Source organism: Pelodiscus sinensis, chromosome 13 (genome assembly GCF_052426305.1).
Source record: "Pelodiscus sinensis isolate ZL-2025 chromosome 13, ASM5242630v1, whole genome shotgun sequence".
Taxonomy (NCBI): domain Eukaryota; kingdom Metazoa; phylum Chordata; order Testudines; family Trionychidae; genus Pelodiscus; species Pelodiscus sinensis.
Genome location: NC_143064.1, coordinates 42,488,554 through 42,502,069, shown reverse-complemented (window position 1 = coordinate 42,502,069; position 13,516 = coordinate 42,488,554). Strand labels below are relative to the sequence as shown.

The 13,516-nt window shown below is 48.9% G+C and overlaps 1 protein-coding gene across 5 annotated transcripts in view; it reads right to left on the bottom strand.

Moving 5' to 3' along the window:
* The window catches only part of DIAPH2 (diaphanous related formin 2), a 778,453-nt gene extending 765,472 nt beyond the window's left edge, over positions 1-12,981 (bottom strand). For 2 of the 5 annotated variants that reach the window (XM_089781655.1, XM_089781657.1), the window contains exon 1: positions 12,670-12,976. In XM_089781655.1, the coding sequence (XP_089637781.1) occupies positions 12,670-12,780 (111 nt within the window). In that variant the 5' untranslated portion in view covers positions 12,781-12,976. Of the gene's footprint in view, positions 1-12,669 lie in introns of all 5 variants that reach the window. The other 3 variants (XM_075896761.2, XM_075896762.2, XM_089781656.1) reach the window with 3 other exon arrangements.
* Positions 12,982-13,516: the final 535 nt, after the last annotated feature.

The following is a 13,516-nucleotide window of genomic DNA, read 5'->3' as shown; positions in this document are numbered from 1 at the left end:
TGGCCCCTTCACTCCCATCACAGAGCTGCCTCTGGCACACACAAGCTCCGGTCCAGCCATATCGCAGCCACCTCCTCCCTACCCCATGGGATTGCCTCCAGCGTGCACGGGTTCCCTGGTTCGGCTGGACCACAACCACATCCTCCCTGCCCCCATGGGACTGCCTCTGGCAAGCCCAAAGCCTCCAGTTCCACTTCCTCCATCATCTCCAGGCAGCTGCTTGTTCTTTGTTATAGCAGTCACTGCTGGGGGGGGTGGGGTAGTGCTGGGCATGACCAAGGAAGCAACAAAACCCGGTGGAGCCATTCCCAGACCTCAGCGCCTTGAAGCAGCCACTTCAGCCCAGCAGGGGCCACACAGAACCCCAGAGCAGGGTGCACTCGGGCTCAGCAGGTGCACGCCGTGTGCTGCTACTCTCCCGCCCGCCCCCCCTCCCCCAACCAGGAGAACAGGAGCACATGAAGCCGCTTGCTCCGCCGCTCTCCACGAGCCAGGGCTTTATTCAATTTCCCATCCCCCGTACCTCCAAGCAGGAAGCTGGAGCAGCAGCCTCAAGGCTGCACAGGCTCCCCGCTGTGTGGGGGGTGCCAGGGCTCAACACCATGCCCTCCCTACCCCACTGGGTGAATGACAGCACAGTGATATGTTGTTCAGAAGCTTCCCCACTGCAAAGGGGCGCAAAGCCAGATAAGCAGCCCACCTCGTACCCATACCCCCCACACTCTAATCCCCTCACTCACTCCCCTCTCTCTGCCAAGACCCTGAACCAACACCCTCCCTTGCTTCCCACCCTGGGCTCTCTCCTGAACAGACTTAACACCTTCCCTTCCTGTTGCACTCTCTCTCCTGGCCCAAACACCCTACCCCCCAAGCCTGCTCTTGCAACCTCCCTTGTCCCGCACCCTACCTCCTACCCAGACATCTTCTCTCACCCTACTCCTGCTCCCTCCCTTGCTCCTGCGCTCTCCACTGGCTAGACACCCTACTCCCAGCCTGCTTCTGCACCCTACCTTCCACCCAGACCTCACAACTTCTCCCCCTTCTGCACCTCACCCCATCCCACTCGCTGGCAGCCCTGTCACACATTGAACCCCTCCTTTTTTTCCCCCACCTCAGAGGGTTCATAAAATCCAATAACCCCAGAACCCTAGAAAAATAAGTCTGGCCTATGGGAAGCCCTGAACCTCAGTCCTCCTTGTCCCTTCCCCTCACTCCATGAGGCTGGAGCGCCAGAGGAGCATGGTGTCTCAGTTGGGGATTTGGAGAGGAGGTTTTTCTGCTTCTCGCTGGTGTGGTCCCCAGCTGATTTTTCTGTGGATCGGTGTCCTTCTCCCTTCCCCCCCATCCCCTCCCCAACAAAAAAGGTTCCCAATCCCTGCCATAAATGAAAACACTGAAATCTTGTGTGCTGGCCAGAAATTAGTATTTTACTTTATTGAAAATGAAGTTTGATAACGTAACATGAATAAGTAAAACGCTTATTCTGTTTAATAATTTAAAATTAATCCATTCTCCCTAGCAAAATTAATCCATTGCACTAGCAACATGGCTTAGTAATTATGTAATTAACAGTGAGTGTCCATTAGCAACTGGTGGTCCGTGGAAAGGTTTACATTGAGCCAAGTGGTCCACAGGCCAAAAAGTTTGAGAACCACTGATATAGAAGTACCCCTGGCCTCTCCCTCAAGAAACCACCCTGGGCTCCCTAATATTCCATAAGAACCTACAGAGAGATCAGGTCCATTACCATGGTGGTGAAATCACCATGTCATTCCAGTGTGGATGATGGACAGACTTTGTGATTCTTACTCATTCAAGTTGATGATTTAAACAGCATGTTAAGATGCCACGTGAAAATACCTGGTGTGTCCACAGGGAGTCAGGACATATTGTCTCTCTACAGAGAGGCTTGTCATGACTTGTGAGTCTGGGTAAACAAGCCCTTTGTAAGCTCTGTGAAGAGGGCAGATGTTTTGACTTCCAGGTTCAAGGGATTCATTCTTCTGTCTTTGCCTACACATTGCCTAGACGTGAATGGAGTTAGCTATGACGACACATTTCTGAGTTATTCGGACACACAAAATGAAACCTGTGCTGAAGACCCCATCGTCCAGAGAGAGAAAGCATTGCTGTCAGAAGTCAATTCAAAATCTCTCCAATTTTCTTCAAAAATTGCCTCTACCATGAAGTGGGACTTTTACTGATTGGTCCCTTATATTTCTGAAGGGTGACTAAATGTAAACTGGATCTTCTTAGGCAATGTCAACGATTGCTTTAGGCCCAATGCTAACTTAAAGTTTAAATTGGATCAGGCTCTTTGTAAGCAAGTTGGGAAGTGGTCTCATTTGGCAATTATTATTAGGTATTACTTACATAACTAGCCAATTAGCCCATTGTAAGACGGGATTTTTAGGTCTCTCCTTCACATCGGTCAGCTCTCCTGAGCCTCCAGTCTCTTGCCCCGTCTCTCTCTCTCTCTCAGCTCTCCCTCGCCTCCTGCCTCTGTGTGTCTCTCTTTCTCTTCTGCATGAGGGGTGCGAAGCCCAAACGGTCGCTTGAGCCACTTACTCGCACGCGGCGGCCTGGCTGAGCAGCGCGGAAGTCGGCTGAGCGCCATAGCAGGAGGCGAAAGGGGGTGGGGCAGTGACGTTCACGGCCAGGGGGCGGGTCCTGGAGCCACTGTCACGCCGCATGTCACCACCACACCCCCCTTCGCCTCTCACTATGGTGCTGGGCTGACTTCTGTACAGCTCAGCCAGGCCACCGCGGGGGAGCAAGCAGCCGTTTGGGCTCCCCCGCGGTGGCCTGCCTGAGCGGTGCAGAAGTCAGCCGAGCGCCACGGCGGGAGGTGAAGGGGGGTGGGGCGGTGACATACACGGCCAGGGGGCTGTCTATGTCACCACCCCTCCCCGTTCCCTTCTCGCCATGGCACTCGGCTGACTTCTGCGCCGCTCATCCAGGCCGCCATAGGGGAGCAAGTAATGCAAGCGGCCATTTGGGCCCACACTCCCCATGCAGCACGGGCCGCCCAGAGAGAACAGCCAGCATTTCAGGTAACAGCGCCGCCCAGAGGGAACAGCCAGCATTTCAGCATTACAGACTCTCAGACACTAGGCTACCATATATATGATGTAGGCATTGCCATCATGGTCTTGACATATAGCTTTCCCAGTAGATTTACATATAAAATACTCCAGCCCCATTGACCTCCATGGGAAATGTACCTTTCAAGTAGTGGTGGGGAGGATTAGTGACATGGTCTTCTCCACCCTGTAACTGTCAGGGTTAGTTCAGTATTGCCATTATGACTTGTGGAAATGGAGAACACTTGATAGTTTTGCAGTAACTTCAAAAAATACAGTTGCAGTATCTCTCATTAGGGATGTAAATTCCCATTCACCAGTTATGGTTGATGTTAGATCACACTGGGGCTGCCACTGGCTCTCAGATCCCTCTGAAGCAGGCCCTGTCCACAGCGGGCTAGACTCCTCATGGAGAGAGGCTGCTCCAGACACTGGCGCAGTCCCTGCCTATGGTACCCCCACAGACAAGGGCTGTTCTGGACAAGAGCAAACCTTGTCTGCACCAGGCTCTCTGCAGGGCTGGAACAGCCCCCTGCCATCAGCAGGTTGGGAGCTGCTTCAGCCCCCTCAGATTACCAGTTAATTGGAACCAGTAAGCATCATCCATTAAAAGGACTAAGGAAGTTGTCCCATGAAATTGTGGTATAGTTCTGAATGACACCCAGGCCCTGTTTCCAATGGGGCTGCATCTACACTGTGAAGTAATAGGTCTTGGATCCTGGATCTCATCTTGAATTGAGGTTGGACCCCAGCACTGCAGTGTCCCTAAGTCTGGGGTCTGGGTTAATACAATCACAATATACTTGCTTGAGGGGGAGGGTGCTCCTATGAGGCCCAAACCCATACCTATTGGTAGAAGATGGTGGGAGGAAGTCTTAGAGGGATCACATGACATGCTTTACTTCCAGTCATTTGTCCATCTTAAGCCTGAAGGTACTACCACCAGGGTGGGACTTCTGGGAACCAGGGGGCATGACTAATGTGTCTCCATTTTTGGTTTAGAAAATATGGTCACCATATCTATACAGCAAAAAAAACCTACAGCTGGCCTGTGCCAATTAGCTCTGATTTTCAGGACTACTTCACTGCTGTGTAGACTTCTGGGCAGGAGCCCAAACCCTAGGCTCCCTTCCACCTCACAGAATACCGGAGTTTAAGCTGTAGCCTGAGCCTGGACATCTACAGAGGAATAAAACAGCCCTGCAGCCCAAGCCCTGTGAGCTCAAGTCAGCAAGCATGAGCCAGATATGAAGCTTCTACACAGCAACTAGACGTGCAAGTGCAGCAGTCCTACTGAGAAGGTCAAAACATTGAAGTAACTTAACATGTATGGTATTGAGATACACCTGGGCAATATCAATGTCAACAACAGGTGCTTATCATTCTGTTACTGATAAATGGTATTCTATTTGCTCTATAGACAATGTCTCTGTGCATCCGCTACAAAAGCTTTAAAGCCTACTTGTTTAAGGAAGTCAGTCAACTGTGATACTGTGTTCTATATTCCTTTTCACAACATAATTTATGGGGTCAAGAAACAGCTCTTTCAAATATGCCTATATGTCTCATCTCACCAATGAACATTTGGATAGTTGCAGTCACCCTTTGATAGTTTAGTCAACAGTTGCTTCTTATCTTAAGAGTGTACTTTACTACCATGACCCAGATGTAAAAAAACCCTGCTTTTATAGTTGCATCATTACATTACTGAACTGTTGTGTCAGCACTAGGAATAGCAAACAGATCAGTTTAATATTGCTTATTTTTAACCAATAATATACTGTTTTAAATACAGAGAGGTCAGGAAGTGAACAAGCTTTAACACCATGTATGTTTTGGGTCCTTCTACTGTTCATGACAATACAACATGTGAAATTATGTTCCTTTTTAAATTTAAGTTTCAGACGTTGATTCAAGTAATATACCTTTCTTCAATTAAGATGCCCATTTGTATTCCAGAGTCACATCCTTTCTGAATTTCTATTTATGAGAGAAGTTAATGAAAAGGAAATTGACCATACAGAACCCAGGGAAGTACAGACAAAATACTTTTACATACAAGGTGGTAGTGGAGGTGGGTTTTGTTGTTTTTTTCTTTTAACTCTCAAACTTAGTAAGAGACCTTCAATTTTATTTGATCATGCCTCTGTCCAGCTCACCTTCCTAAAGGCCTCTACAGACTTTATATTGCTAGTGGTAGCATTACAATTAAGGTGGCAAATTAAAAAGTAAACTGCAAAATGACAAAGTTTAGAAGCTTCCAAAGGACTTGAATCCTGCTTAAAAAAAAAGTGTACCATACAAAAGTATACCTCCTGCAAGAGGCAAAACAAAAGAGGTCAGTCATTCTTAACAAGGGGCCCAGTGCCTCTATAGGGCCACAAGCAGATTTCAGAGTCCACCAAGCAGGGCCAGCATTATTTTCATCATGGTCCAGTGCAGGGAGCCAAAGCACTCCATACAGACCTGCAGCCAGAGGCTGAAGCTACTGACTTCCACAGGGCCCAGGTAGTTGCCCTGCTTACTACTCCCAAACAAATCCAGCTTTTATATGCAAGAAAGCCAGTTGTGGCATGGGGGTGGAGTTTTTATATGCTCTTTTCAGAAAGATAAAGGTTGAGAACCTCTTTTCTAGGTGATGATGCATCTCAAGTAAAAATAACCTGTTTCTCTGGACTACTCAGGCTGAACTCAAGAACAGCAGCTTAGTAATCTGCCACCCTGTACTTCTGCAAGGACAGTAGTACTTCAGCCTGCATTTAATTCCGTAATTCTGATACTTAGCTTGAATAATAGAAGATTTCAACCATACACTAAGTAAGATCTTTTTAGCTTTTTTAACCTGTGAAATTAAAAGCTATAAAGCTAATGTGTGGCTCAATATTTCACAATAGGCACCTTTGTATTTATGCTAGAAACTAATTACTCTAGTCCAGAACCTGGTTTTGATTACTTTTTATAGTTCTATTAAGATTTGATTATTAAATGTAAAAAAATATGTAATGTTTCATTATGTCAAGTGCCTGGAGTTTCCCATAATACTGAAGTCATCTCAACATACTCAAGCAAAAGTAGCCTCATTCTCCATAAGGAAAAATTAACTTAAATTGAGAGGGGAAAACTGGGGAGAGAGGAATAGATGCATTATTTAATAAACACTTTCAAACTGACAGTCATTCCAATACCGGCATCTAAAACCTTCCCACTTAGATTACACAACAGAAGTAGTATTTTGGAAATTAATGTTCCTCATCATCAGGATCTGGGGCAATTTAATAGTGCAAATTTTGAGTCACTTAGTAAAGAGGTTCCTAGCATACATACCTGTATTATGCACAGGGGACAAACTGCCTGCACAGTTTCCCAATTCTTTTTAAAAAAAAAAAAAAAGGTAAGCACATTCAACTGGGTATTAAGCTATTTAAATAGTCAGCTATACTCTGAGCAGGTTTTACCTCTGACACCCACTACCGATTTAGGGAGACAATATTTAAATTGTGTTTGAGCTAACTGCAGATTTGACCCTCCGAGATGTGTTGTGATCTGTGAACGTACTTCAGGACTAGTGAACAGAAGTGTGTGAACACATATCTGAAAGTTGCTGGGTAGCTCACAGCAAATTGTAATCCAGCAGTTCCCAACTGCCGGACCATGGACCTCTGCCAGGCCAGGGCAGTTGCCAAAGCTCAAGCCAGCTGTTCACAGCAGCTCAGATCCAGCAGCTCTGGTGACTGAGGCATGGCAGGAAAAAGCAGAGCAGGAGGTGCCTATTTCCTCCTTCCCTGAGAAATGGCAGCTCAGCCAGGGCTCCACATACTGTCCCTGTGGCCACATTTGCATGTAGCTGTGGGAAGCAGTGGAGAAAGAGATGCTTCCCTCCTTCCCTCCTCAGCAATGGTGGTCCAGCTAAGTCTCCATGCTCCTTCCCCTTTACCCACGGGGCACAAGAAGCACTTGAGGAGGGAGGGGGTGCAGAGGAGGGAGCATGCACGCCACCAACAGCTGCTCCCCCTTTCCATGGGGCAATAACAGTCAGGCTCCCAAGAGGGGCAGCCTTGCTCTGAAGTGTTGGGATGTGGGGACAAAGGGGTGTTGGGTGAGGGCATAGTGGGGTCACGGGGAAAGATGGTATTGGCATGGGCAATAGGGGTCAGAGCTTAAAGGGCATGGGACACAGGTTGGGGTCAAAGGGTGTTGGGCACTAGGGAAGAAGGGGCTGGGTTGGGAGTAGGCAGTCAGACAACACTGTATTTTCATATTCATTATTTGTGTAATAAATATGCAAATAAAATGCTGCCGCTCCACCAAAGGTTTGTAAATGGGTTTGCAAGTCTCTTACATAAAAATGTTAGAAACCACTGCTGTAGCCAACCCACATGAGCAACATCCACCACCCTTTGCTAGGCTCAGCTATGCCACAAAATCAGTGTTCCCCAAACTGTGGAACTGTATGCCCTCCTAAGTATGTCACAGAGGAATGTTCAGGGGGCATGGGTCAGCCTCCATAGGGGGCAGTGAGGGAGCACCACTCAGCCCTAGTTCCATTCTGGTCACAGCAACTGCCTTCCAATCATGGCCCCTCTAGGAGCTCTGCTCCCAGCCCTGATCACAACTCCACTCGTAGCCAAGGAGCAGGGGGGCACACAACCAAAAAAGTTGGAGGACCATGACCCTAAGTCATGGATATTCAACACACAGCCCATTCATTTGCAGCCCGCGGTGCGATTTGGGTTTATGGGGGGCTCTCAGCCTGCGGGTGGGATCCTTTGAACATGGCCTCCACTGGGAACACACTCCCAGTGAGGGTCAATATAATGGTATTCCGTTTTATGAGTTTTAGTAGTTAAATTCCTGGACTATCATTGCTCATTAAAAGTACAGGCAGTCCCCGGGTTACGTACAAGATAGGGACTGTAGGTTTGTTCTTAAGTTGAATCTGTATGTAAGTCGGAACTGGCGTCCAGATTCAGCCGCTGCTGAAACTGACCGCCAGTTCTGACTTACATACAGATTCAACTTAAGAACCCCAAGCGTCCCCAAGTCAGCTGCTGCTGAAACTGATCAGCAGCTGATTCCAGGAAGCCTGGGGCAGAGAAACTCTGCCTGGGGCTTCCTGTAGTCAGCGCTGGTCAGTTTCAGCAGCGGCTGACTTCGGGACGCCTGGGGCAGAGCAGCTAGGGTGCTGCTGGGTTGCTCCAGTAGCACCGCTCCTCGGCACTACTGGACCAACCCAGCAGCACCCCAGCTGCTCTGCCCCAGGCGTCCTGATTCAGCCACTGCTGAAACTGACCAGCAGTGGCTGAATCAGGACCTGGGGCAGAGCAGCTGGGGTGCTGCCGGGTTGGTCCAGTAGTGCCCAGAGCGGCGCTGCAGGACCAATCGGCAGCGCCCCAGCTGCTCTGCCCCAGGGTCCACAACAAAAGCCTGGTCTGCTGGGGGGGGCACACTAGCTGCCCCCCCCCCAGCAGACCAGGGACACAGGGAGCAGAGCCGCAGTGGCAGCGGGGTGCCGCGCCTCTGAGGCTTTTCTCTGGCAAAGTCTCAGAGGCGAGGGACCCCGCCACGGCTGCGGCTTCAGTCCCGGTGCCTGTGGTCTGCTGGGGACCATCCCCAGCAGACCACAGGCACCGGGAGCAGCTTACGAACGGGGCTCTCTCGCCCCGGAGCTCGCAGGCAGCAATCCGCCACCTCGACCTCCGGGGCGAGAAAGCCCCGTTCATAAGTGTGGATCCGACATAAGTTGGATCCGCGTAAGTCAGGGACTGCCTGTACTGTCATATGGGTGGAAATCGGGAAAAAAATTGCATTTTATTAGTATCAGCAGAACTGACTTAAATGGAGCCTCTGTGTTGTATAGTCTTGCCTTAATCTTTGTATTCATGCCCGTCAGTGAGAAAGAAGCTCGTTGCATATATATTTGCATGTATATACAGCCACACTTAACTTGCATACCTTGGCATGTGCTCAGAGTATCACTGCAGTCCCCAGGGCTTCCAAAGTTGAGTAGCCCTGCTCTAAGTCAAAGCCACATTAAAAAAGGAGAGCGCCACAAAACAGCAGTTACTTAATACATGCACAACAATGAAACTCCTAGGGTAAATTTCACAGCAATTGGATGCATCTGTAATCTAGATTAAATTACTGCAGATTTGCTGCTGAGTAACCTACCTCATCTCAGATCATGCCTAACATTCACACCAAAGAAGTTACGGTTTCAGTTACCCATGTTAGCCTGGGTCAGCAAAAAGCAAGAATCTAGTGGCACCTTAAAGACACAGACACACACCAGTATCTGCAACAAACACCACTGTCAACTCTTTCTGCACTTCTATCCTAGGGTACGTCTAGACTACATGCCTCTGTCGCCAGAGGCATATAGATTAGGCTACCAGACATAGGAAAATGAAGCGGCGATTTAAATAATCGCTGCTTCATTTAAATTTACATGGCTGCCGCGCTGAGCCGACAAACAGCTGATTAGCTGTTTGTCGGCTCAGCACGATAGTCTGGACGCGCGGGTGTCAACATCAAAGGTATTTGTCGACCACCCAGGTAAACCTCATCCCAGGAGGCATACCTGGGTGGTCGACGAATACCTTGATGTCGACACCCGCGCGTCCAGACTATCACGCTGAGCCGACAAACAGCTAATCAGCTGTTTGTCGGCTCAGCGCGGCAGCCATGTAAATTTAAATGATGCGGCAATTATTTAAATCGCCGCTTCATTTTCCTATGTCTGGTAGCCTAATCTATATGCCTCTGGCGACAGAGGCATGTAGTCTAGACGTACCCCTAGTGACAGCCTCCTAAAATCTAACCACATCAGCCATATCCATCAAGGCTCATTCACCTTCACATCTACAAATGTGCTACCAATGCCCCTCTGCCATGTACACTGGACAAACTGGATTGTCTCTATGTAATAGAATAAATGGACACAAATCAGAAACCAAGACAGACATCATACCAAGTCAGCGGGAGAACATTTTAAGCTCCCTGTACATACAGTTTGACTTGCTAGTTGCCATTCTTATGCAAAAAAAAAATTAAATTACATTAAATTAAAAAAACACCCTTCAAAAACAGACTGCAAGGAGAAACTGCTGAGCTGGAATTCATATGCAAACTTGACACCATCAGAATGGGTCTGAATATAGATGTGGTAATGAGCGGGACATTGTCAAAGTAATTTTCAGCTTTAGGTTCTCACTTTTAGACACATCCACCCTGATTAAATTAGTTCTGATGTAACTGCGCATTCTCTTTATCTCTACTATCCCTTTCATTTCTTTCCCTTCATTCACTGAAGTGAGTTGTAACTCACAAAAGCTTATGCCATAATAAAATTGTTAGTCTTTAAGGTGCCACCAGACTCCTTGCTGTATTCACATCCAAGGACAGTTTTTAAACCAGCTCCCATGGAACTTTTAATTTAAAGGTAGAACTCGCCACCAATCCTTGAGATGATGGCAGTGGTCTCAGATATTCGGGTAAGTTCTCATAAGAACTACGAAGAGGAGTTTACTACAACTACCAAGTGCAGATTCCAGCATTTGTCACAACACATTTCTCTTCCAACCTTATGAAGGACAGGATGTTACTCCTTAATCCAGGTGTCCTATGGAAGGTTAATCAGATCATGTTTACTGTTTCTCCCCCTTGCCCTCATTGGACACACTCACTATCTCATAACTAAGAGCTGCTGAGCTCAGTACACTGTAAAATGGAAACATAGACTTATAGATTTAAGTCAAATGTCAAGCTTTACCTCCACAATACTGTTCTGTAAACATTTTTTCTACCAATATTGGCATACACAATACACACTAAGATACTGAGGCACAGTGAGTCTTTATTAGCATTAGTTTAAAATAACCTACATAACTTATTCCAGATCTGCTAAATTGAGTAACCCAATTATGCCATGAAAACTATGATACCAATCTATAAATTACTCTGTGTGTGCATGAATTTCAGACAATAACCATACGTAGTATAAGTGGAGATCTTCCCTCTGCCCAATCTTTGAAATATTCCTTTATCTTCATTACATGTATAAAACTAAGGAAGTGAAGCTTAGGTGCATGAGGAACAACCCACTTGAAGCTCAGGAGACTGAGCCCACGGAGGCAAGTGGCTCTTCTCAGCTACAGTTCAAACAAACAAAATTTAACAAGCTCACTCTTTTAAATTATGAAACAACTCTCCAGCTGAGCACAGTCTAATTTTGCCTTGCAAGTTCTGAGCCACCTCAGCATCCACTCCCACAAGTTGTCTTTTTACACTACCCTCTGCTCAGACTAACACGGCTACATTTCTATCTCAGTTTATCAGGCATGTATCAGACATTCTGTACCTTCCACCACCACCCCTGCCAAAACAAAGTGCCAATGCTAATTATCAGACAAAGCTGTACACAGCAAATATGCATTTTTATATTGCTAGTTTTATCAGAATGATCATGCAATCTTAAATGTCTGAGTAATTTTAGACATTGAGCAGTTCCGTTGAGTACAAAGGGCCTAGAAGAAACATATGGGTCTCACCAGCAAAGGAGTGAGAGAAGGGTGCCTTTGCAAGAATATGTCGTGTCTTGGCAGTAAGTCTACCTTCCACAGACAAATACCTGGAATTTTCTCCACACAAATCTCAGTCTGGGAACAGTTATGTAAATTAGATAAACTACAGGGGCCAAGCAATACTGAATTACCCATCTTCATGAAGTAATATTTCTAAAACCCATTTAAATCTCTCCCTCCTAGTGAAGGCAATGACTATTCCCTAGTTCTGCACTCCCATTAATACTTGTTGGCAGAGGATTTCAACATACATTAAAATTTTTAGCAAAAAAATAAGAATTAAGTACCGTAGTCCCGTTATTACTAACAAGTTAGAAGGCAAATTGGCAAATTAATCTAACAATCTCCTAACCCAACTACAAAAGAACAGAAATAAGTAAACACAGCTACTACAAGAAAGGAGTTAAACTTGCAAGGTGTGCAAGACTTAAAAATGCTTAGCAGCAGAAAAGTTAGACTTAAGTCATTTAATAAACTCTAAATCTTCAAATTAGGCATTGAACTTCAATGGTGGCTTTACAATTAGCATTTAGACTGCATTTTGTGAAATGCGTTGGTTGCGTATATCTTCTGACTCCTGCGCTCAGAACAAAGGTAGCCGTGTGGAGGTTACCCAAGTGATTACTTAGGTCAGCGTGAGCACCTGGAAGGAAGCCGCTCACTGACGAGAGCTCAGCGGCAGCCCCAAGGCGGAGTCGCTGCTGTGAGTCACGGGGCAACCGCCCCGAAGGAGCAGTGCTTTAGGCACAGCATTACGCGCTCGGCCACACACGCCCAGGGCCCTCCTCTCGGCTGGCAAGCGGGCGCTGGGGTTGGCGTGCCACAGCTGGCACCGCGACGGGCAGGGCTTCCCCACGCGCAACACCGCAGGCTCGCGGGGCAGGCAAACCGCCCCCAGGACTCGCCCGGCTCCCAACGCTCCTGCCAACCGCCAGGACGGGAACCCCCCCTCCCGCCCAGCGCGTGACTCCTGCCCCCCGCCGGGCACGTGCCCGCAGCTCCCTCACCAGCTTGGTCTTGTTCCTGCTGTCGTCCTCCGCGGCGCGCCCGCCGCGCTTGGTGCTCGCCCTGCCGGAGCCCGGCGTCTCCTCGCCCGCGCCCCCCGCCTGGCTCTCCATCCTCCCGCCCGACGCGACAGCCCTCGCTGCTGCCCGCGGCTTCCTCAGGGCCCCATAGGCACAGCGCACGCCGCAGGGCAGACGGGCGGCTCCCCGCGGGCAGACTCCCCGCTGCCGCCTCCTCCCACTCCGGCTGCTAGGAGAGCTCGCGGCGCCCTGCTGCGCATGCTCCCGCCCGGCACAGCGGCCTAGCGCGCATGCGGCCCGAGCATGCGCCGTTGGAAAGTGAAGCCGCGGCCAAGCTGCCGCCCTTACTTCGAGAGCCTCCGACGCTTTCTTTCCCTCAAGTCCGGAGCGGGGGGAGGGGCGGCGAGCAATAGATGCGACGCGGGGAGGGTGGGGCGCGGGGTAGTTCATGGGGAGCCTGCGGGGGGCGCGCAGGGAGCCCCCGGGAGCGCGGCTGGTGGCTGCCCCGGGGACGCCCGGAGAAAGCGAAACGACCGCCCGGGAGCGGCAGCCCCGCTTGGCTGCAAACTCCGCCGCTCCCCGGGCGTGACCAGCCACCGCCGCAGCCAAACACACGGAGCCCGTGAATCCGAGTCTCCGTTCCGGAGCACAGCCTCCGTCGAGGGGCGATTACCCTCCCCAGGAAGCCCCTCAGGCGGGAGCAGCTCCCCTCGGCCAGCATGTGCTCTCCACCCCCCGCTTACTTTTGCTTCAGTTAAACAGCAAAGTCCTCAATAGAAACACTCCACTGAAGTTTGTCCCGCAGTCTAAATATTCACAAATTCTGAAT